Source organism: Oryx dammah, unplaced genomic scaffold (genome assembly GCF_014754425.2).
Source record: "Oryx dammah isolate SB20612 unplaced genomic scaffold, SCBI_Odam_1.1 HiC_scaffold_5, whole genome shotgun sequence".
Taxonomy (NCBI): Eukaryota; Metazoa; Chordata; class Mammalia; order Artiodactyla; family Bovidae; genus Oryx; species Oryx dammah.
In genome coordinates this window covers 67679864-67702069 of record NW_024070189.1, presented here as the reverse complement: position 1 = coordinate 67702069, position 22206 = coordinate 67679864, and the positions used below count along the sequence as shown (strand labels likewise).

The following is a 22206-nucleotide window of genomic DNA, read 5'->3' as shown; positions in this document are numbered from 1 at the left end:
ATATAAATAGGGCAGATATAATTAAAACTCTAGATATGAGCAAACACAAATTTTGTTATGCATAAACTATGTTTTATAACATATATATGAGCACAGTATAAAATGGGTTGTTCTCCAAAAAGAAGAAACATATCTCTAGCTACTGATTTAAGACATCTCTGGGTCTGATTTTCTCTAGCATTATGACTGGAAAATTTTATCTGAACCGTGGCCTCTAAGATGTCATCTCCATTGTGAGTTTCTCCATTATAGGAAGTGTTTTCTGTCTCTTTTTTCCCTCTAGTGTTTGTGGCTTCCTGCTCTTTGGCACTGTCATAGATGATGTCAATGAAGAATACAAATTCAACCTCTGACTTTATCCTCCTGGGGCTTCTGGTCAACAGTAAAGCCACAGGGATTGTCTTTGCAGCTATTTTAGCTATTTTTGTGGTGGCTGTAACTGCAAATCTGGTCATGATATTCTTGATTCACATGGACTCCCACCTCCACACCCCCATGTACTTTCTGCTCAGCCAACTGTCCATCATGGACACCCTTTTCATTTGTACTACCGTCCCAAAGCTCCTGGTGGACATGGTTTCCATACAGAAGACCATTTCCTTTGTGGCCTGTGGCATCCAGATCTTCCTCTACTTGACCATGATTGGATCAGAGTTCTTCCTGTTGGGCCTCATGGCCTATGACCGCTATGTGGCTGTCTGCAACCCTCTTAGGTACCCAGTGTTGATGAACCACAGAGTGTGTCTTCTTCCGGCTGCTGGTGCCTGGTTTGGTGGATCCCTGGATGGCTTTCTGCTCACCTCTCTCACTGTGAATGTCCCCTACTATAGATCCCACAGGATTGATCATTTCTTCTGTGAGATCCCTGCTGTTCTCAAATTGGCCTGTGCTGACACATCCTTGTATGAAACCTTGATGTACGTCTGCTGTGTGCTCATGTTGCTCATCCCCATCTCTAATATCTCAACCTCCTACTCCCTCATTTTGTTAACTGTCCACCGCATGCGCTCTGCTGAAGGCCAAAAAAAGGCCTTTACCACTTATTCTTCCCACTTGACTGTAGTCAGCATGTTCTATGGGGCTGCCTTCTACACTTATGTGCTGCCCAAGTCATTTCACACTCCTGAGCAAGACAAGGTAGTGTCAGCTTTCTATACCATTTCACACCCGTGCTCAATCCTCTTTTTGACCCTATGGACTGTAGCTGCCAGGCTCCTTTGTCCATGGGATTCTCCAGGCAAGTATACTGGAGTGGGTTGCCATATCCTTCTCTAGGGGATCTTCACAATGCAGGAATCGAACCCCTGTCTCTTATGGCTCCTGCATTGCAGGTGGATTCTTTACTTCTGAGCCAGCAGGAAAGCCCCATATGCATACTACTATATATAAAATAGATAATTAATGAGGACCTACTATATATCACAGGGAACTCTACTCAATATTCTATAATAACTTATAAGGGAAAAGAATCTTAGAAAGAATGGATATGTGTATAACTGTTTGCTGTATACTTGAAACTAACACAGCATTGTAAATCAAATATACTGTAATATAAAATAAAATTAAATTTAAAAATATAATGTATTAGCTTAAGATTGAAAGTGATAAATTGTAATAATTTAAAGTGAATTAAAAAAAACCAATTGCATACTTGCAAGATGTCAGATACTGTTCTTAAACATGGGGTAAACATTAAGGGAAAACTGTTTCCATTTTTCAAAACACATTTAACTACATTATTTGACTTTGATCTTCACAAAGTTCTGCCAAGTATTTTGAGAAGGAATTCGCCTCATGGGAGATAGAGAAATTTATAACCATATTTTCTGACTTCTGGTCTTGTGAATTTGTGCTAAAACTTGCTATTCTTTGATAGACAATTTCCAAAAACAGGGAGGCATATGGCACAATACAAACCTGGATGCTTGTTAATCCTGATAAAGACCTGGGGAAAACATATCCCTCTGGGAGTAACATGCAGATAAAATCTATGTTCAGCTTCTGTTGTGTGCCAGCTAGGTTGGTCTACCAAGGACCTGATGTTCCATGCTGAGAGTCAGTCAGACCCTCTATCTGGGGTCTTTCTACAGGTGAGGGATATGGGTATAAAATTAACCGAACCACCAGTTCAGATATCATTTCTATTGAAGCATTTTAGAACTGTGGCTCCTGCTAAGAAACGTCATTGGTTTTTGCTAGATCTGTCATAGATATCTGTCCTCCTTTGGAGCCAATAAGAGGTAGGTATCATAAGTAGGCATTTACTCAGGTATAGAGATAGAAACTTGCATTTTTTCCATATTGACTGAAAACTTACATGTTAGAACAAGGCTTATGATTGTATATATGAGCTGGCATTATCAAAAGTTATCCTTTCCCTGAATTTCCGTAGTGTTTACCTGCAATGGGCAGTGGTTTTAATCAGCAGCCAATAACCTTAGGAAGATAAAATGAGGAAACAGGTTAGAACATAGTTAAGTCCATGTCTTTGGACTTCTTCTACAGTTCAACTAATAAACTGCAACAGAGAGCTGTTTCCTTGCGTCCCTGGAAATATTGTGGGAAAATTTCTATGAGACAAAAATGAATATAGAGTTGAAGGAAGTCAGGACTCCCTGTAAATAATGGTCCTTTGTAATCTGAAAGATTATAACAATCTTTATATTTGAGTATATTTAGCAACAAGATAGCAACATATGCAGTGCAAGTCTTCAGTGGTCTCAGTCTTAAGACAGAGAATTTTTCTAGTGCTATTTTAATTGAAAATAAATGTTTTCATAAATTTATATTCATAATCCAAAAATTATATAATTATGTTTAATATCATGTTTGCTTTAAATACAGGGAAAACTAGGCTAAACGGATTAAAGGTCATACATACTGGCCACTTTCAAATTCAAAAGTTAATACTATCTTCTCATTCTGGAGCCTGTTCTGTTTCCACAATTGCCAAATTAGAGAGTTCTTTATTTTGAGTGAAGGGAGAGTCTAAACATTTCCATAACATTATCAGGTGCCAGGTACTGTTTTGAGATCCTTACACAAAACACTCCCAATAACCCTGAGGGCAGGAGCTGCTCTGATGTACTTTTGGCTAGTTACAAATTTGAAGAGGGACTTTCCCACTATCATATGTCTAATAAATGACAGGTCTTGGATTTTCACCCAAGGCAATTAGGTACAGGTTTTACATAATGATCAGGAACAAAAGGTAAACTGACAGGGTTTGAAGTGATTACAGAAACCTGGGAAATTGAAACTATCAAACCAGAGTTGTTTATACCAATGCATAAATCTATCACTTATGGGAATTATTTTGTATATATTTCTCCTCTCTTTGATAAAAAGTTATTTTACTTTTCTAATAAGTTACATGTTTGCAAGTTCACATTTTCTGATTATTTTGATGTATGTATGTTAGTGAGTCCCTTCAAATTTAACGTGCAGAGACTAAAGTGCATATTTTAAGGCCAGAAGCACATACTTCAGGTGACATCTTGCAGTATGGAAGCTTAAGAGTCAGAAGGAATCATATGAATTCTGTTTTAGAATGCAGGATCCAATTTAAGCAGGATTCTGGGGTAAATTTGATACATCTTAGTGACCCTATTGATACTGAAAGATTGAGAAATGGAAAATTATAGGTATTTATTGCCAAAGTTGTGAATAGGAGGCTATTCTTTAACTTGAAATTAAATTATTTTTACACACATAATCTATGATGTAGGAAAATGGAAAATATAGTGAAGACAAACTGATGTTCCTGAGACTCGACCATCAGTGAAACTTTTACTTCATAATTATGTGTGTGTGTATATATGTGTGTGTGTGTGTGTGTACATATACACATTCACATACTTATATGTGCACATATATATGCACATTAAAATATATATATATGTTTTTGTATATAGCTCTTTACCACATGTATACTAGTGATACATATATCCTTATCACATATATATTATAGGTTATATGTGTAAGACTTTTTTTATCAAAGAGAGGAAAAATATATACATAATAGCATCTGCTGTTGGACACATACAAAAATTTTATATATATTATGGTAAGATATTTATATTATATATAAAGAACATAGGGGTTTCTAACTGCTGGATTTTTCACTTAAGAATGCAGTGAAACTGTCATACCATAATGATTTTCGGTCTACCTCATATCCTAAAGGATGCTTGGAATCTTGTTACTAATTCCAAAAACTAAATAATTTTGTAAGGGTCCAAGAGCAGATGCTTAAGCTGCCTCTGCTTTCTTAGTAACACAAAAAACACCAAGATGAATATTTATATAAAATTGCTCACCTATTTCTTTTTTTAATATAAATTTATTTATTTTAATTGGAGGTTAATTACTTTACAATATTGTATTGGTTTTGCCATACATCAACATGAATCCGCCACAGGTATACACGTGTTCCCCATCCCGAACCCCCCCTCCTCCCCCCTCCCTCCCTGTACCATCCCTCTGGGTCATCTTAATTTCTATATAAAATTTGCTAGGAGTAGAAAGTATATGCTATTTTTAAAGTCCAGACATTGGTTTGCTGCTCTCTCTAACAAAAATAATACCTACAGCAATATATGATAGTACTCTCTAGAAAGCCACAGGTATGTGATCTCTCATCACATACACAAAGAGTCAGACACAACTAAAGTGACTTAGCGTGCATGCACACAAGTTACATACCTGTGGCTTTCTAGTGATGTCCAGGGGGAAAAAGGTCCTCACCAAATGGATGCTGAAAAAGATCCTGCAAACATCAGATTCACAAATCACAAATCTCACTGCTGAGCACACACAGCCAATGACAGCTTCTTATCTCCAAGCAGACCTAGTAATGTCCCATCCAAAAGTCGCGCTGTCAGGCTGTCATCAGTGTAACAACCATTACAAATACAGCTCAGTAAAGATGGTGGCTCAGACGGTAAAGTGTCTGTGTACAATGCGGGAGACCCGGGTTCAATCCCTGGGATGGGAAGATCTGCTGGAGAAGGAAATGGCAATCCACTCCAGTACTATTGCCTGGAAAATCCCATGGACAGAGGAGCCTGATAGGCTAGAGTCCATGGGGTCGCAAAGAGTCAGAAATGACTGAGCGACTTCACTTTCACTTTGAATATCTGGAAATATTTAACTTCATTATGTTATTTCGTAATCTGTCGACAAGTTTTGACCAGAAATTCAAGTTTTCTTGATTGTGATTATGGTCTTGCAGTTGGTATTCTTCTGACATTTTTTTTAGCTGGCTGAAGTTACTGATGATTAAAAGGATACTATGCATTTAGGGGCCAGTTGAATGTAGCTGTGGAGTATATGGAAAACAAAGCCTTAGATTTGAGCCAGGATCCATCTCCACTACTTATTCTTTATGCCTCACTTTCTGCAACCATAAGATGGTAATAATTACACTAATTTGCCCCACAGAGGCGCTGTGAAGAGGAACTACCTCAAACACTAAAGCATGCAAAAAGATGCGTGGCATAGAGGGATGCTGGGTATTTTATTATTAGCAATATGACTCCCTCATGTTATATATATATTTAAAATCTGGTAAAATTATTTATGATAATTTCTTGTGGCTACTATTCAAATAGAGCAAATTCAGTGCCTTAAAATAACACAAATTGATTATCTTGCCATTCTGAAGACTGCAACTCCAAAACTGGTCATGCTGGGCTAAAATTAAGATGTCAGGAGGGCTATACTTCTTTCTGAAAGTGTTTGAGGAGATTCCATTTTCAGATTCTAGAGGTCACCCAAATCCTTGCCTCATAGTTCCCTTCATTTTCAAAACCAGCATTTGTATTACTTGGACCTTTGTTCATAATGTCACATCTCATCTTCTTATCCCTGCCTCCTCTTTCCTGTCTCCCTCTTATAAGGGCCCTGGAATATAGATAGGGCGCAATGGGACATTCCACAGTAATCTCATCTCATCATCTGTAACTGAATCACAATTGCAAAGTCTCTTTTACCAAGTAGGGAAGATATTTATAGGCTGGGGATTAGGATGGAGGGTTCTTTGAGTTGGCGGGGGAACATTATTCTGCCTTTCAAGATAGGCTTTGTTTAACCCTAAATTAATCTGTTGGGCGTCCCAGGTAGCACTAGTAGAAAAGAACTCACTTGCCAACGCAGGAGACATAGGAGACACAGGTTCGATCCCGGGGTTGGGATGATCCTCAGAGGCGGGCATGGCAACACACTCTAGTATTCTTGCCTGGAGAATCTCAAGGACAAAGGAGCCTGGTGGGCCACAGTTCATAAGGTCACAAAGAGTCAGACACAAGTAAAGTGACTTCGCATGCATGCACACAAGTTAATCTATTATAGACTCACTATTTTAATAAGATACCAAATTAACAGTAGCATTTACTGCACAATTTTTCTGATACTAGATGGAAACTTGTTGCTAAGAATAACATATAATGATTTTCTGTGCTTTTAGTTGTGGAACATAAGGTGAGTTCAAACTATTAACTTCTACAAAACAATCACTATATGAATAATAACATCTGAAGCTAAATTTGTCTTTTACTCAATAATTGATACATAATGAATGAATAGCTGTCACCAAAAAATCAGATTCAAAAGAAAGATAGACGTGAGTTTCATTTTCTAAAAGAATGATGCTTTTAACTCACAGTGATTGTTTCAAATTTGTTTACATAAAACTTCATTAAGATGTAATATTTGTATTGATCTTGGATTGTAATGCAGTTCTGTTTCTTATTACTAAGTTTTTTTAAAATTAGAAAGTGTGAGTGAATCCTATTTTATGATGTTATTTTAGGCTTAAAACAGAAAGACTTGGACTATAATTTCATTTTGGCATATTCTGTAGAACATACTGGGGTGAATTTTAAAGAAATACTACTAAAAATGAATCATATTAAAAGACCAAAATTGCATTTTAAGGAGTGTATATGCTAAATAATCATTCATTTAAATATTCAACAAAGTTACCAGATCTTAGACATTATTTTATATTTTGAAAGTGCACAGTAAGCAAAATAAGCAAATATCCATGCCCATATTCATCTTACTGTCTAGTGGGCAGGACAGAAACCCAAAATAAAATGATTATGTATGACAGATTGTGTTAAGGACAATGAAAAATAGAAAGTCATCAAGTCCTACAGAATAGATCCTTCTGAGGAGTGGATTTTAAGGAAAAACCTGAGGAGATGACCATATACAGTTATGAGAGTGAGAAACAAGCCAGGGTTAGGGCAGAAGCAAAGGACTTGGGCTGGGAAACTCCCACAAAGTGAGGACAAAGGATCAGCAAGGAGGTCATAGGAGCTGTAGCACCAGAGCAAATGCATTGGAGGCAAAAGAAAATGACTTCAGAGGATGAAATTGTCACAACACAATGGGCCTTAAAGTGGCATGTGAAGCTCCTCAACAGAGTTTTGAGGTTAAAGTTACCTGGTCTGATGTAGATTTCTCAAAATCACGGTGCTCTACTGAGATCAGAATAAAAACAGACAAGAAAGAACAAGTAGATGATGGCAAAGCTACTGAAAAAACTTTTTTAAAAAGCTTTAACATTTTACTCATGATGCCCAAACAAGTTTTTCTAATATTTTGTGATACTGTGGTGTATAATAAGAAATATATTTGGTCTTTGTCTGAATTCCTTGGCAGAGATCCTAAATCCCTCAGAATTTCCTAAATGAAATGAGGCTTCCTCAGGTATCTTATTCATAAGGAATCCCTTCTAGAAACACCTGAATTTATGTTAATGAGGTTACTTATGGAAAGCCCTACCGGGTGGGAGCTGGTTACCAGGAAACTAACCATACCTTCAATGGTTTGGAACTTCTAAGTTCCTACCTCTTAGATCTCCAAGGGGAAAAAAAGTATAGAGATTTTATTAATCACTAGTGACTAATGGCGGCAGGCTTCTGCAGTGCCTCAGCGGTAAAGATTTCACCTGCAATGCAGGAGACACAGGTTCAATCCCTGGGTCGGAAAGATCCCCTGGAGAAGAGCATGGCAACACACTCCAGTATTCTTGCATAGAGAATCCCATGGATAGAGTAGCCTGGCAGGCTTCAGTTCCTCATGGCACAAAGAGACACTACTGAAGCGACTTAGCATGCAAGCACAAATGATGGACTCTTCCTACATATTCCCCTGTCTATCTTCCACTTCTGTTGTTCCTGAGTTATACACTAGTCAGTTAAGTAAAATGTTGTCCTGAGTTCTATGAAACACTCTAGAAAATTTAATTGCACTCTTGGAGAGAGTCATAGGAAACTCCAGTATATAGCCAGGAGATTAGTAGCACAGGTGATGACATGTACTACCAATTGGTTTCTGAAGTGGGGTCAGTCTTAGAAGACTGAAACCATGGGATATTGGGCTCTATCTAGGCAGATAGTGTGAGAACTGAATTAAGTTGTAATAGGCCAATCTAGTGTCTGGAAATTTGCTGGTTGCTTCACAGGTTGGGAAAACCCCACACATCTGGTTATCTGAAGTGTCGAAAAGTGTTGCTGAGAGTAGACACACAGGACATGTCTTCTCCTTTCTATCCTTCACTTCATCAGCTATTCATTCTGCCTATCTTTGGCAATCCAAATAACCAATTTTATTTAATTAAGCCTACTATTGGCTGAACAAGATTCTGAAGGCCACCAATGCTGAATAAATAGGGCAGATAGTGATATTTAAAACTCCAATCTAGATATAGCAAATGCCAGCTTTATTATGCAATTTGCATTACCTATGTATTGCAGCACAATATAAAAAGGGTTGTGCTCCAGAAAGAAAAAAATAGATCTATAGTTCCTAATTTATAATGTCTCTTGGTCGGCTTGTTTTTCTCTAGCTTTATGACTTGGAAAATCTTGTCTGAACCAGTAGCCTCTGAGATATTATCTCCATTGTGAGTTTCCACCTTCGAGGAAGTGTTTTCTGTCTCTTGTTTTCCATCACATTTGTCGCTCCCTTTTCCCTGGAGCTGTCAACAGAAATGTCAGTGAAGAATAGAACCGCTTCCTCTGACTTTATCCTCCTGGGGCTTCTGGTCAACAGTAAAGCCACAGGGATTGTCTTTGCAGCTATTTTGGCTATTTTTGTGGTGGCTGTAACTGCAAATCTGGTCATGATATTCTTGATTCACATGGACTCCCACCTCCACACCCCCATGTACTTTCTGCTCAGCCAACTGTCCATCATGGACACCCTTTTCATTTGTACTACCGTCCCAAAGCTCCTGGTGGACATGGTTTCCATACAGAAGACCATTTCCTTTGTGGCCTGTGGCATCCAGATCTTCCTCTACTTGACCATGATTGGATCAGAGTTCTTCCTGTTGGGCCTCATGGCCTATGACCGCTATGTGGCTGTCTGCAACCCTCTTAGGTACCCAGTGTTGATGAACCACAGAGTGTGTCTCCTTCTGGCTGCTGGTGCCTGGTTTGGTGGATCCCTGGATGGCTTTCTGCTCACCCCTATCACCATGAATGTCCCCTACTGTGGATCCCACATCATCGATCATTTCTTCTGTGAGATCCCTGCTGTTCTCAAATTGGCCTGTGCTGACACATCCTTGTATGAAACCTTGATGTACATCTGCTGTGTGCTCATGTTGCTCATCCCCATCTCTAATATCTCAACCTCCTACTCCCTCATTTTGTTAACTGTCCACCGCATGCGCTCTGCTGAAGGCCGGAAAAAGGCCTTTACCACTTGTTCTTCCCACTTGACTGTAGTCAGCATTTTCTATGGGGCTGCCTTCTACACTTATGTGCTGCCCAAGTCATTTCACACTCCTGAGCAAGACAAGGTAGTATCAGCTTTCTATACCATTGTCACACCCATGCTCAATCCTCTTATCTACAGCCTCAGAAACAAGGATGTCATGGGAGCATTTAAAAGGATATTTGCACAATGCTTATCCACATAAAAGGTATTCACAAGTGATGCTTAGAGATTCAATAATCTGGGAATAGGTTTTCCCAATAATATCCTCAGTGTGTTTTGTTTCACAAGAGACTATCTGCAGCTATTAAATATTTTTTTTTAGAGGTGACAATTAAAGAGGATTCACCTAGCCTGGTTTCTTCCTCTTAGGTGAAAGGAACCCAAAATATTTCATTAGTTATTCAGAGTCTATTTGGTTAACTGTCAAAATTATGTATTATTCAGTTCAGTTCAGTCACTCAGTCATGTCCAACTCTTTGCAACCCCGTGAGCCACAGCACACCAGGCCTCCCTGTCCATCACCAACTCCCAGAGTCCACACAAACCCATGTCTATTGAGTCAGTGATGCCATCCAACCATCCATCCTCTGTTGTCCCCTTGTTCTCCTGTCCTCAGTCTTTCCCAGCATCAGGGTCTTTTCCAATGAGTCAGCTCTTCGCATCAGGTGGCCGAAGTATAGGAGTTTCAGCTTCAATATCAGTCCTTCCAATGAACGCCCAGGACTGATCTCCTTTAGGATGGACTGGTTGGACCTCCTTGCAGTCCAAGGGACTCACAAGAGTCTTCTCCAACACCACAGTTCAAAAGCATCAATTCTACGGTGCTCAGCTTTCTTTATAGTCCAACCCTCACATCCACACAGGACCACTGGAAAAACCATAGCCTTGACTAGACGGACCTTTGTTGGCAAAGTAATGTCTCTGCTTTTTAATATGCTGTCTAGGTTGGTCATAACTTTCCTTCCAAGGAGCAACTTATATTGAACTGTTTAAACTCCATATAAATTTTGAATATTCAACTTTATCAGTTTCTTGATTTTCACATATTTTCTTCCATTCTATAATTTGTTTTTATATCTGGCTGTTTACTTTGCTAAGCAGAAACTTTTTAGTTTGATACAGTCTTAGTTCTTAATTTTGCATTTTTGTCTGTACTTTTAATGTCATATCCAAAATTGATTGCCAAGATCAATGCCAAGGTAGTTATTTTTTATATTTTCTTCTAGTAGTCTTATGGTTATAGTACCTATGTTTGAGTCTTTAAGCCATTTATATTTTCTTGAGAGTTGTGTGAGCCAGGGGCCCAGTTTTTATTTCTCAGTTCATTCATTCATTCACACATTTATGTACTTATTTATGTTTTGTACTTGTATATTGTGTTACTGATATGTTTTATTGAATTAATTGCCTTTTCCTGTTACTTATGATAGGCAACCTTGTCAAAGATTAGTTGACCATATATGCATAGGTTTATATATGAGTCAATAAACCCATACATATATTCTATTCCTTTGGTCTGTTTCTCTTTCTATACCAGTGTCTTATTGTTTTATTTAATACAGCTTTGTAACGTATACCGTTGAAATCCAAAACTACGTCTCCAGCTCTGTTCTTATATTTCAGGATTGCTTTGGTTGTTTAGGTTCTGTACAAATATTACACATTTGTTCCATCTTTGTGGAAAATTTCAATGGAATTTTGATGGGGATGGCACTGAGTCTGTAGATCAGTTCAGATTCAGCACAAGGGAAGAATGTTTTTGTTTTCTTTTTTTGTTATACTAATTTTCAGGTGATTTCTTTAAAAATTTCCTTGAATGCTCAATATATATTTCCTTATTTATTATTCTATCAGCATAATAAGACATCATAAAACATTCAGTTCAGTTCAGTTCAGTCGCTCAATCATGTCCAACTCTTTGTGACCCCATGAATCGCAGCACTCCAGGCCTCCCTGTCCATTACCAACTCCCGGAGGTCACTCAGATTCATGTCCATCGAGTCAGTGATGCCATCCAGCCATCTCATCCTCTGTCGTCCCCTTCTCCTCCTGCCCCCAATCCCTCCCAGCATCAGAGTCTTTTCCAATGAGTCAACTCTTCGTATGAGGTGGCCAAAGTACTGGAGTTTCAGCTTTAGCATCATTCCTTCCAAAGAAATCCCAGGGCTGATCTCCTTCAGAATGGACTGGTTGGATCTCCTTGCAGTCCAAGGGACTCTCAAGAGTCTTCTCCAACACCACAGTTCAAAAGCATCAATTCTTCAGCATTCAGCTTTCTTCACAGTCCAACTCTCACATCCATACATGATTACTGGAAAAACCATAGCCTTGACTAGACGGACCTTAGTCAGCAAAGTAATGTCTTTGCTTTTGAATATGCTATCTAGGTTGGTCATAACTTTTCTTCCAAGGAGTAAGTGTCTTTTAATTTCACGGCTGCAATCACCATCTACAGTGATTTTGGAGCCCAAAATACATATTATATTGCATGACAAAAGTTATAAAATATCACTCATGTTTTTTCCCTTTGCAATATAGACATTAAAGATTACCAAATATCTAGTCATGAATTAATATTTTTTACTTAAGCATAACAGTGGATAAGCAAATATTGATATCCATATTTGATATCTCTGATGCCAAGGAAATCAGAGGCACAGGGTAAGGCTGATGTCCAAACTGTCCAGGTTTCCAGACTCTGAATTTCTGGGTATACTCATGGGACAAGTTTTAAGAGGTAATTCAGTCAGTTCAGTCACTCAGTTGTGTCCAAATCTTTGCAACCCCAGGAATCTCAGCAAGCCAGGCCTCCCTGTCCATCACCAGGCCTCCCAGAGTTCACTCAGACTCATGTCCATAGAGTCAGTGATGCCATCCAGCCATCTCATCCTCTTTCGGCCCCTATTCCTCCTGCCCCCAATCCCTCCCAGTATCAGAGTCTTTTCCAATGAGTCAACTCTTTGCATGAGGTGGCCAGAGTATTGGAATTTCAGCTTTAGCATCAGTCTTTCCAAAGAACACCCAGGACTGATCTCCTTTAGGATGGACTGGTTGGACCTCCTTGCAATCCAAGGGACTCTCAAGAGTCTTCTCCAACACCACAGTTCAAAAGCATCAATTCTTTGGTGCTCAGCTTTCTTCACAGTCTAACTTTCACATCCATACATGACCAATGGAAAAACCATAGCCTTGACTAGATGGACCTTTGTTGGCAAAGTAATGTCTCTGCTTTTGAATATGCTATCTAGGTTGATCATAACTTTTCCTCCAAGGAGTAAGTGCCTTTTAATTTCATGGCTGCAGTCACCATCTGCAGTGATTTTGGAGCCCCCAAAAATAAAATCTGACACTATTTCCACTGTTTCCCCATCTATTTCCCATGAAGTGATGGGACCAGATGCCATGATCTTCGTTTTCTGAATGTTGAGCTTTAAGCCAACGTTTTCACTCTGCACTTTCGCTTTCATCAAGAGGCTTTTTAGCTCCTCTTCACTTTCTGCCATAAGGGTGGTGTCATCTGCATATCTGAGGTTATTGATATTTCTCCCAGCAATCTTGATTCCAGCTTTTGCTTCCTCCATCCCAGCGTTTCTCATCATATACTCTGCATAGAAGCACGGTGCATAAGCATGGTAACAATATACAGCCTTGACATACTCCTTTTCCTATTTGGAACCAGTCTGTTGTTCCATGTCCAGTTCTAACTGTTGCTTCCTGAACTGCATACAGGTTTCTCAAGAGGCAGGTCAGGTAGCCAGGTATTCCCATCTCTTTCAGAGTTTTCTACAGTTTATTGTGATCCACACAGTCAAAGGCTTTGGCATGGTCAATAAAACAGAAATAGATGTCTTTCTGGAACTCTTCTGCTTTTTCTAAAATCCAACAGATGTTGGCAAATTGATCTCTGGTTCCTCTGTTTTTTCTAAATTCAGCTTGAACATCTGGAAGTTCACAGTTCATGTACTGCTGAAGCCTGGCTTGGAGAATTTTGAGCATTACTTTACTAGGGTGTCAGATGAGTGCAATTGTGTGGTAGTTTGAGCATGCTTTGGCATTGCCTTTCTTTGGCATTGGAATGAAAACTGACCTTTTCCCGTCCTGTGGCCACTACTGAGTTTTCCAAATTTGCTGGCATATTGAGTGCAGCACTTTCTTTTCTTTTTTTTCTTAATTTTTATTTTTACTTTATTTTACTTTACAATAATGTATTGGTTTTGCCATACATTGATATGAATCTGCCACAGGTGTGCATGAGTTCCCAATCCTGAACCCTCCTCCCACCTCCCACCCCATATCATCTCTCTGGATCATCACCGTGCACCAGCCCCAAGCATCCTGTATCCTGTATTGAACATAGACTGGCGATTCACTTCTTACATGATAGTATACATGTTTCAGTGCCATTCTCCCAAATCATCCCACCCTCTCCTCCTTCAGAGTCCAAAACTCCATTCTATACATCTGTGTCTCTTTTGCTTTCTCACATACAGGGTTATCATTACCATCTTTCTAAATTCCATTTATATGTGTTAGTATACTGTATTGGTGTTTTTCTTTCTGGCTTACATCACACTATATTAGGCTCCAGTTTCATCCATCTCATTAGAACTGATTCAAATGTACTCTTTTTAATGGCTAAGTAATACTCCACTGTGTATATGTACCACAGCTTTCTTATCCATTCATCTGCTGATGGACATCTAGGTTGTTTCCATGTCCTGGCTATTATAAACAGTGCTGCGATGAACATTGGGGTACATGTGTCACTTTCAATTCTGGTTTCCTCGGTGTGTATGCCCAGCAGTGGGATTGCTGGGTTTATGGCAGTTCTATTTGCAATTTTTTAAGGAATCTCCACACTGTTCTCCATAGTGGCTGTACTAGTTTGCATTCCCACCAACAGTGTAAGAAGGTTCCCTTCTCTCCACACCCTCTCCAGCATTTATTGCTTGCAGACTTTTGGATTGCAGCCATTCTGACTGGTGTGAAATGGTACCTCATTGTGGTCTTGATTTGCATTTCTCTGATAATGAGTGATGTTGAGCATCTTTCCATGTGTTTGTTAGCCATCTGTATGTCTTCTTTGGAGAAATGTCTATTTAGTTCTTTGGCCCATTTTTTGATTGGGTCATTTATTTTTCTGGAATTGAGCTGCCAGTGTTGCTTGTATATTTTTGAGACTAGTTGTTTGTCAGTTGCTTCATTTGCTATTATTTTCTCCCATTCGGAAGGCTGTCTTTTCACCTTGCTTATAGTTTCCTTTGTTGTGCAGAAGTTTTTAATTTTAATTAGATCCCATTTGTTTATTTTTACTTTTATTTCCAGGATTCTGGGAGGTGGATCATAGAGGATCCTGCTGTGATTTATGTCAGAGAGTGTTTTGCCTATGTTCTCCTCTAGGAGTTTTATAGTTTCTGGTCTTACATTTAGATCTTTAATCCATTTTGAGTTTATTTTTGTGTGTGGTGTTAGAAAGTGATCTAGTTTCATTCTTTTACAAGTGGTTGACCAGTTTTCCCAGCACCACTTGTTAAAGAGATTGTCTTTACTCCATTGTATATTCTTGCCTCTTTTCTTGAAGATAGGGTGTCCATAGGTGTGTGGATTTATCTCTGGGCTTTCTATTTTGTTCCATTGATCTATATTTCTGTTTTTGTGCCAGTACCATACTGTCTTGATGACTGTGGCTTTGTAGTAGAGCCTGAAGTCAGGCAGGTTGATTCCTCCAGTTCCATTCTTCTTTCTCAAGATTGCTTTGGCTATTTGAGGTTTTTTGTATTTCCATACAAATCTTGAAATTATTTGTTCCAGTTCCGGTAGCTTGATAGGGATTGCATTAAATCTATAGATTGCTTTGAGTAGTACACTCATTTTCACTGTATTGATTCTTCTGATCCATGAACATGGTATATTTCTCCATCTATTAGTGTCCTCTTTGATTTCTTTCATCAGTGTTTTATAGTTTTCTATATATAGGTCTTTAGTTTCTTTGGGTAGATATATTCCCAAGTATTTTATTCTTTACATTGCAATGGTGAATGGAATTGTTTCCTTAATTTCTTTTTTTTACTTTCTCATTATTAGTGTATAGGAATGCAAGGGATTTCTGTGTGTTGCTTTTATATCCTGCAACTTTACTATATTCATTGATTAGCTCTAGTAATTTTCTGGTGGAATCTTTAGGGTTTTCTATGTAGAGGATCATGTCATCTGCAAACAGTGAGGGTTTTACTTCTTCTTTTCCAATTTGGATTCATTTTATTTCTTTTTCTGCTCTGATTGCTGTGGCCAAAACTTCCAGAACTATGTTGAATAGTAGTGGTGAAAGTGGGCACCCTTGTCTTGTTCCTGACTTTAGGGGAAATGCTTTCAATTTTTCACCATTGAGGATAATGTTTGCTGTGGGTTTGTCATATATAGCTTTTATTATGTTGAGGTATGTTCCTTCTATTCCTGCTTTCTGGAGAGTTTTTAATCATAAATAGACGTTGAATTTAGTCAAAGGTCTTCTCTGCATCTATTGAGATAATCATATGGCTTTTATTTTTCAATTTGTAAATGTGGTGAATTACATTAATTGATTTGCGGGTATTGAAGAATCCTTGCATCCCTGGGATAAAGCCCACTTGGTCATGGTGTATGATCTTTTTAATGTGTTGTTGGATTCTGATTGCTAGAATTTTGTTAAGGATTTTTGCATCTATGTTCATCAGTGATATTGGCCTGTAGTTTTCTTCTTTTGTGGCATCTTTGTCAGGTTTTGGTATTAGGGTGATGGTGGCCTCATAGAATGAGTTTGGAAGTTTACCTTCCTCTGCAATTTTCTGGAAGAGTTTCAGTAGGATAGGTGTTAGCTCTTCTCAAAATTTTTGGTAGAATCAGCTGTGAAGCTGTCTGGACCTGGGCTTTTGTTTGCTGGAAGATTTCTGATTACAGTTTCAATTTCCGTGCTTGTGATGGGTCTGTTAAGGTTTTCTATTTCTTCCTGGTTCAGTTTTGGAAAATTGTACTTATCTAAGAATTTGTCCATTTCTTCTACGTTGTCCATTTTATTGGCATATGATTGCTGATACTAGTCTCTTATGATCCTTTGTATTTCTGTGTTGTCTTTTGTGATCTCTCCATTTTCATTTGTAATTTTATTGATTTTACTTTTCTCTCTTTGTTTCTTGATGAGTCTGGCTAATGGTTTGTCAATTTTATTTATCCTTTCAAAGAACCAGCTTTGGGCTTTGTTGATTTTTGTTATGATCTCTTTTGTTTCTTTTGCATTTATTTCTGCCCTAATTTTTAAGATTTCTTTCCTTCTACTAACTCTGGGGTTCTCCATTTCTTCCTTTTCTAGTTGCTTTAGGTGTAGAGTTAAGTTATTTATTTGACTTTTTTCTTGTTTCTTGAGGTATGCCTGTATTGCTATGAACTTACCTCTTAGCACTGCTTTTATAGTGTCCCACAGGTTTTGGGTTGTTGTGTTTTCATTTTCATTCATTTCTATGCATATTTTGATTTCTTTTTTGATTTCTTCTGTGATTTGTTGGTTATTCAGAAGCGTGTTGTTCAGCCTCCATAATTGACATCTAATCTTAATGCATTATGGTCAGAAAAGATGCTTGGAATGATTTCAATTTTTTTGAATTTATCAAGGTTAGATTTATGGCCCAGGATGTGATCTATCCTGGAGAAGTTTCCGTGCACACATGAGAAAAAGGTGAAATTCATTGTTTTGGGGTGAAATGTCCTATAGATATCAATTAGGTCTAACTGGTCTATTGTATCATTTAAAGTTTGCATTTCTTTGTTAATTTTCTGTTTAGTTGATCTGTCCATAGGTGTGAGTGGGGTATTAAAGTCTCCCACTATTATTGTGTTACTGTTAATTTCCCCTTTCATACTTGTTAGCATTTGTCTTACATATTGTGGTGTTCCTATGTTGGGTGCATATATATTTATAATTGTTATATCTTCTTCTCGGATTGATCCTTTGATCATTATGTAGTGGCCTTCTTTGTCTCTTTTCACAGCCTTTGTTTTAAAATCTATTTTATCGGATATGAGTAATGCTACTCCTGCTTTCTTTTGTTCTCTGTTTGCATGGAATGTCTTTTTCCAGCCCTTCACTTTCAGTCTGTATGTGTCCCTTGTTTTGAGGTGGGTCTCTTGTAGGCAGCATATATAGGGATCTTGTTTCTGTATCCATTCACAGCATCATCTTTCAGGATTTGAAATAGTTCAACTGGAATTCCATCACCTCCACTAGTTTTGTTCATAGTGATGCTTTCTAAGGCCCACTTGACTTCACATTCCAGGATGTCTGGCTCTAGGTGAGTGATCACACCATCGTGATTATCTGGGTCATGAAGACCTTTTTGGTACAGTTCTTCTGTGTATTCTTGCCACCTCTTCTTAATATCTTCTGCTTCTGTTAGGTCCATACCATTTCTGTCCTTTATCAAGCCCATCTTTGCATGAAATGTTCCCATGGTATCTCTAATTTTCTTGAAGAGATCTCTAGTCTTTCCCATTCTGTTCTTTTCCTCTATTTCTTTGCATTGATCATGAGGAAGGCTTTCTTATCTCTCCTTACTATTCTTTGAAACTCTGCATTCAGATGCTTATATCTTTCCTTTTCTCCTTTGCTTTTTGCTTTTCTTCTATTCACAGCTATTTGTAAGGCTTCCCCAGACAGCCAATTTGCTGTTTTGCATTTCTTTTCCATGGGGATAGTCTTGATCCCTGTCTCCTGTACAGTGTCATGAACCTCATTCCATAGTTCATCAGGGTCTCTATCTATCAGATCTAGTCCCTTAAATCTATTTCTCACTTCCACTGTATAATCGTAAGGAATTTGATTTAGGTCATACCTGAATGGTCTAGTGATTTTCCCTACTTTCTTCAATTTAAGTCTGAATTTGGCAATAAGGATTTCATGATCTGAGCCACAGTCAACTCCCAGGCTTGTTTTTGTTGACTGTATAGAGCTTCTCCATCTTTTGCTGCAAAGAATATAATCAGTCTGTTTTCGGTGTTGACCATCTGGTGATGTCCATGTGTAGAGTCTTCTGTTGTGTTGTTAGAAGAGGGTGTTTGTTATGACCAGTGCATTCTCTTGGCAAAACTCTGTTAGTCTTTGCCCTGCTTCATTCCGTATTCCAAGGCCAAATTTGCCTGTTACCCCAGGTATTTCTTGACTTCCAACTTTTGCATTCCAGTCCCCTATAATGAAAAGGACATCTTTTGGGGGTGTTAGTTCTAAAAGGTCTTGTAAGTCTTCATAGAACCTTTCAACTTCAGCTTCTTCAGCGTTACTGGTTGGGGCATAGACTTGGATTACCATGATATTAAATGGTTTGCCTTGGAAACGAACAGAGATCATTCTGTCATTTTTGAGATTGCATCCAAGTACTGCATTTTGGACTCTTTTATTGACCATGATGGCTACTCCATTTCTTCTAAGGGATTCCTCTCTGCAGTAGTAGAACGGTCATCTGAGTTAAATTCACCCAGTCCAGTTCCATTTTAGTTCTATATTCCTAGAATGTTGACGTTCACTCTTGCCATCTCCTATTTGACTACTTCCAATTTGTCTTGAATCATGGACCTAACATTCCACGTTCCTGTGCAATATTTCTCTTTACAGCATCGGACCTTGCTTCTATCACCAGTCACATCCACAACTGTGTATTGTTTTTGCTTTGGCTCAATCCCTTCATTCTTTCTGGAGTTATTTCTCCACGAATCTCCAGTAGTATATTGGGTGCCTACCAACCTGGGGATTTTCTCTTTCAGTATCCTATCATATTGCCTTTTCATACTGTTCATGGGGTTCTCAAGGCAAGAATACTGCAGTGGTTTGCCATTTTCTTCTCCAGTGGACCACATTCTGTCAGACCTCTCCACCATGACCCACCCTTCGTGGCTGGCCCCACACAGCATGGCTTAGTTTCATTGAGTTACATAAGGCTGTGGTCCATGTGATTAGATTGACAAGTTTTCTGTGATTATGGTTTGTGTGTCTGCCCTCTGATGCCTCTCACAACACCTACTGTCTTACTTAGGTTTATCTTAGCTTGGGCTTGGGGTATCTCTTCACGGCTGCTCCAACAAAGCGCAGCCGCTACTCCTTACCTTGGACGAGGGGTATCTCCTCACAGCCGCCCCTCCTGACCTTGAACGTGAAGTAGCTCCTCTCAGCCCTCCTGCTTTTGTTACGACCCTCTGGAGTCAGTTCTACCTCAAGTGTCTTCCTGCCCTGTGACACTCGGGACAATAGAAGGAAACAAGCTCAGTCAAGATGCAGAGGAAAGCTTCATTGTCTGATCAAGTTGAAGAGGTAAGGCTCAATTAAACCTGACACTCCAGGACACATGAGAAAAGTTCCCATCAATATGACTGCCTAGGTTCCTTTTGCTGTTCAGTTTCTCAATCACGTCCAACACTTTGCAACTCCATTGACTACAGCCAAGCTTCCCTTCGCTGTCTTCTGGAGTTCAAACTCATGTCCACTGAGTCAACGAAGCAATCCAACCATCTCATCCTCTGTCAGCCCCCTTCTCCTCCTGCCCTCAATCTTTCCTAGCCTCAGAGTCTTTTTCAATGAGTTGGCTCTTTGCATCAGTTGACCAAAGTATCAGAGCTTCAGCTTCACCATCAGTCCTTCCAATGAATATTCAGGGTTTATTTCCTTTGAGATTTATGGGTTTGATCTCCTTGCTGTACAAGGGACTCAAGAGTCTTCTCCATCACTACAATTTGAAGGCATCAATTTGAAAGTTTCCAGGTACCTTTAAGAACTATTTTATCGGGATTTCAGTAAGCTAACTTACACTTATTGCTTAATAACAGAGGCAAGAGCAGAGGTCCTAGAGAGACAACCACATTTAAAATGACTTTTATTTTTTTATACTATAAATAAAACACATAAAAGTAATTAGCCTCCAACTAAAATAAATAAATTTTAAAAAAAGAAGTGTCCAAAATTTACTGCTTAATCACAGAAAAAAACAATCATGAAACCATTCATGTAATATCCCCACACACCTATGGAGAACATGGATAGCTCTCCATAACCATCTTGTGCCTCTCTCTTATTCAGCTATCTTTAGACATTTAGAAAAGTTGCAAAGTTAATAAAGCTTCCATGTACTCTCAACCAACTTCTACTAGTATTAGCATAATATATAACCATAAAAAGTTGTCAGAACAAGGAAGTTAATATTTCACCCATGTTTTGACTCTTGCCATTGTTGTTTTTTGTTTTTGTTTTTGTTTTTTCCTCATTCAGGATCCCACACAGCGTCTAGTTGTTATTTTCCCTGAGTCTCTTTCAGTCTGTTTCCTTCATGAAATACTGACAACTTTGAGGAATATCAACTGCTTATTTTGTCGAATCAATTTGATTGTCATCATTTCTGGGAGTTACTGTTGTATCCCTAGATAGAAAATGTATTTTAAAACATAACAATTGAGTTTTTCCTGTTAGATGAAAATTACAGAAATAAAATTGTGTAGTTTATACTCTTAATCAGCTTGTATTTGAGGAGAATACTAATTTTGCAGTCAGGGGAATGCACAGCATGCACATAAAGATGCATCACAATCAAAAGCACAAGAAATTTAACAATAGTAAGAAAAGATAAATACTAGAGTAGAAAGGGACTTCTGAAATCCAAGGTTGAGATCACTTAAAAAAATAAATAAAACAATTCTTGCTTCCTAGTGGCAAAATATATGTATCCAAAATGCCAATAGATATCATATTACTCAAGTGAAAATACCAAAAAAAAAAAAAAAAGGATTCAAGAAACTAAAAAATAAAATCAGAATTCTTGTTGTCTGCCTTTTCAACAAGAACATATGCTGTCCAGAGTTTCTGCTATTTAAAAAGTGGAAAGAGTGCTCGCTTCGGCAGCACATATACTAAAATTGGAACGATACAGAGAAGATTAGCATGGCCCCTGCGCAAGTATGACACGCAAATTCGTGAAGCGTTCCATATTTTTAATACCAAAACCTGACAAAGATACTACAAAAAAAGAAAACTACAGGCCAATATCACTGATGAACATAGATGCAAAAATCCTTAAAAAAATTCTAGCAATCAGAATCCAACAACACATTAAAAAGATCATACACCATGACCAAGTGGGCTTTATCCCAGGGATGCAAGGATTCTTCAATACCCGCAAATCAATCAATGTAATTCACCACATTAACAAATTGAAAAATAAAAGACATATGATTATCTCAATAGATGCAGAGAAGGCCTTTGACAAAATTCAACATCCATTTATGATAAAAACTCTCCAGAAAGCAGGAATAGAAGGAACATACCTCAACATAATAAAAGCTATATATGACAAACCCACAGCAAACATTATCCTCAATGGTGAAAAATTGAAAGCATTTCCCCTAAAGTCAGGAACAAGACAAGGGTGCCCACTTTCACCACTACTATTCAACATAGTTCTGGAA

At 38.3% G+C, this 22206-nt stretch overlaps 2 protein-coding genes and 1 non-coding gene across 3 annotated transcripts; all 3 read left to right on the top strand.

Annotated features, from left to right (window-relative positions):
- Positions 1 to 321: 321 nt before the first annotated feature.
- On the top strand, positions 322 to 8884 carry LOC120864507 (olfactory receptor 2T11-like). Its single transcript, XM_040241577.1, is given in 4 exon segments — positions 322 to 1159; positions 1162 to 1200; positions 6467 to 6480; positions 8858 to 8884. Coding segments are annotated over 4 exon segments (918 nt in total).
- A 117-nt stretch (positions 8885 to 9001) lies between these two features.
- LOC120863765 (olfactory receptor 2T11) lies at positions 9002 to 9937 on the top strand. Its single transcript, XM_040240332.1, has one exon. The coding sequence runs from the start codon at positions 9002 to 9004 to the stop codon at positions 9935 to 9937; it is 936 nt and encodes a 311-aa protein (XP_040096266.1).
- Positions 9938 to 21627: 11690 nt separating this feature from the next.
- LOC120864974 lies at positions 21628 to 21734 on the top strand. The gene has a single exon (XR_005721301.1). It is a non-coding gene; the product is annotated as a U6 spliceosomal RNA (small nuclear RNA).
- Positions 21735 to 22206: the final 472 nt, after the last annotated feature.

Excerpts from the sequence above, each read along its gene's own strand:
- LOC120863765 (XM_040240332.1), top strand. The coding sequence starts at position 9,002 with ATGTCAGTGAAGAATAGAACCGCTTCCTCTGACTTTATCCTCCTGGGG.